At 37.3% G+C, this 1992-nt stretch overlaps 1 protein-coding gene across 1 annotated transcript; it reads right to left on the bottom strand.

Moving 5' to 3' along the window:
* Window positions 1–456: 456 nt before the first annotated feature.
* Window positions 457–1454, bottom strand: LOC136167434 (olfactory receptor 4C5-like). The gene has a single exon (XM_065935014.1). It carries the CDS (start codon window positions 1393–1395, stop codon window positions 457–459), a length of 939 nt encoding a protein of 312 aa, XP_065791086.1. The 5' UTR covers window positions 1396–1454.
* Window positions 1455–1992: the final 538 nt, after the last annotated feature.

Raw genomic sequence — 1992 nt, 5'->3', positions numbered from 1 at the left:
GAGCCCGTGCTCTTAAATTAGAGAAGCAGCTGTGATGAGAAGCCCGATGAGAAGCCCGAGCACCTCGCTCGCTGCCACAAGAGAAAGCTCGAGTGCAGCCACGAAGACTCAGTGTAGCAAAAAAAAAAGAAAGAAACAAAAAAAGAAAAAAAAAAAAAAGAATAGAGAAAGAAAAAAAAAACCTCAAAAAATAAAATTTAAAAGTAATTATTTTTTTTAAAGAAACCCCCCTTGATTAGTAATTTATAGAAGTAATTTATGGAAGAAAAGAAAATTCTATTTGAAGAGCTTTAGTCATCATTTAATCAAATCTTGATATTTTATGAAAGATGAACCATTAAAGATTCCAGAAAGCAAGGGGGTGAATAATATATTTAAAGTCACATAATTTTAACTTCAAAATCATTATCCTTTTTATTAGTCACTTTTGTCCTTAAGATATGAATAGATTTTATTTTATCTTCTCTGCTCACAAAAATTGTTACTCAAGGTTTCTCTTTGGCTCCAGAGCTTCTTCATGGCATTTTTCACCTCTGAGTTTCTGAGGGTGTAGATTAAGGGGTTTAACATGGGTGTTACCATGGTATAAAACACAGCCACTGCTTTATCAATAGGGAAGGTGATCGTGGGCCGAAGGTACACGAATATACAGGGTACAAAGAACAGGACCACTGCAGTAACATGGGAGGCACAAGTGGAGAGAGCTTTCTGCTGTTCTGCAGTGCTATGCGTTCTTAGAGAGCAAAGGATAAGCACATAGGAAGTGATAAGAATAGAAAAGATGAGCATACACATCAGCCCACTGTTGGCAGCAACAAAAAGACCAAAGATGTGAGTGTCAGTGCAGGAGAGTTTCAGCAGAGGGAAAAGGTCACAGATGAAATGATCAATGACATTGGGGCCGCAGAAGGGCAACCAGACTATAAAAAGAATTTGAATCAGAGCATGGAGAAATCCTCCGGCCCAGGCCGTGGCCACCAGGAGGCCACACACTTGCCTGTTCATTGTGATGGCATAATGCAGGGGCTTACAGATAGCCACGAAGCGGTCATAGGCCATCACTGTGAGCAAGAGGATCTCAACTCCTCCAAAGAAATGCTCTGCAAAGAGCTGAGTCATACACCCACTGAAGGAGATGGTTTTCTTTTGAGCAAGTAAGTCAAATATCATTTTGGGGGCCATGGTAGAAGAACAGCAGCAGTCTATGAAGGATAAGAAAGACAGGAAAAAATACATGGGGGAACCTAAGGCTCTGCTACTGGCGACTGTCACAATGATGAGTAGGTTGCCTGCCACAGTGAGAAAGTAGATGAGGGTAAACAGAGCAAACAAGAGTTTCTGTACAGCTGGATTCTGTGTCAGGCCAAGCAGGAGGAATTCCGTCACATTGTTCATTTTCTCCAGGAATCCAGACTGGCTTTCAGGTAACTGTTTTCTCTGAGAATAGCACAGGGATCACAACTGTGAGGATCAATTTCAACCAATCTCAGTAAGTTTTCTCAGAAAGGGCTTTATAACTGATCATGCCCCTTGATCTAGTACTCCTTATGCTTGGGAATCTATTCTTTATAAAGATTATGGACAAAAATTGTGCATAGAGGCTATATTTCATATTTTGTATGATAAAGTGAAAACAATCCAAATATGTACAGAAAGAGGAACAATCAAGCAAATTATGGTTATGAAATATCAGGTGAACATTTAGGTTATTTACAATAAAAACTAATGGTGTGAAAAATTCTTCCAACATTATATTGAGTGGAAAACACAAGATATTAAACACCTTTTTTATTATGATCTAAATGGTCCAAAATGGCATATAAACATAGAAAAACACCTGAAAGAAATGCTCTAAAGACTAATAATGCTTATTTGGATTATGGATTTAAGATAAATTTTGTATTCTTTTTAAAATTTTCTGATCTGAATTTTCTACAGAGAGAATATATTACCTTTATAATAAGAAAAATAATTTAATAAAATAGATAATAC

Source organism: Muntiacus reevesi, chromosome 4 (assembly GCF_963930625.1).
Source record: "Muntiacus reevesi chromosome 4, mMunRee1.1, whole genome shotgun sequence".
Lineage (NCBI taxonomy): Eukaryota > Metazoa > Chordata > Mammalia > Artiodactyla > Cervidae > Muntiacus > Muntiacus reevesi.
Note: the sequence above shows the minus strand (reverse complement) of the source record. Positions and strands in the feature narration are given on the sequence as shown.

Excerpts from the sequence above, each read along its gene's own strand:
- LOC136167434 (XM_065935014.1), bottom strand. The coding sequence starts at position 1,395 with ATGAACAATGTGACGGAATTCCTCCTGCTTGGCCTGACACAGAATCCA.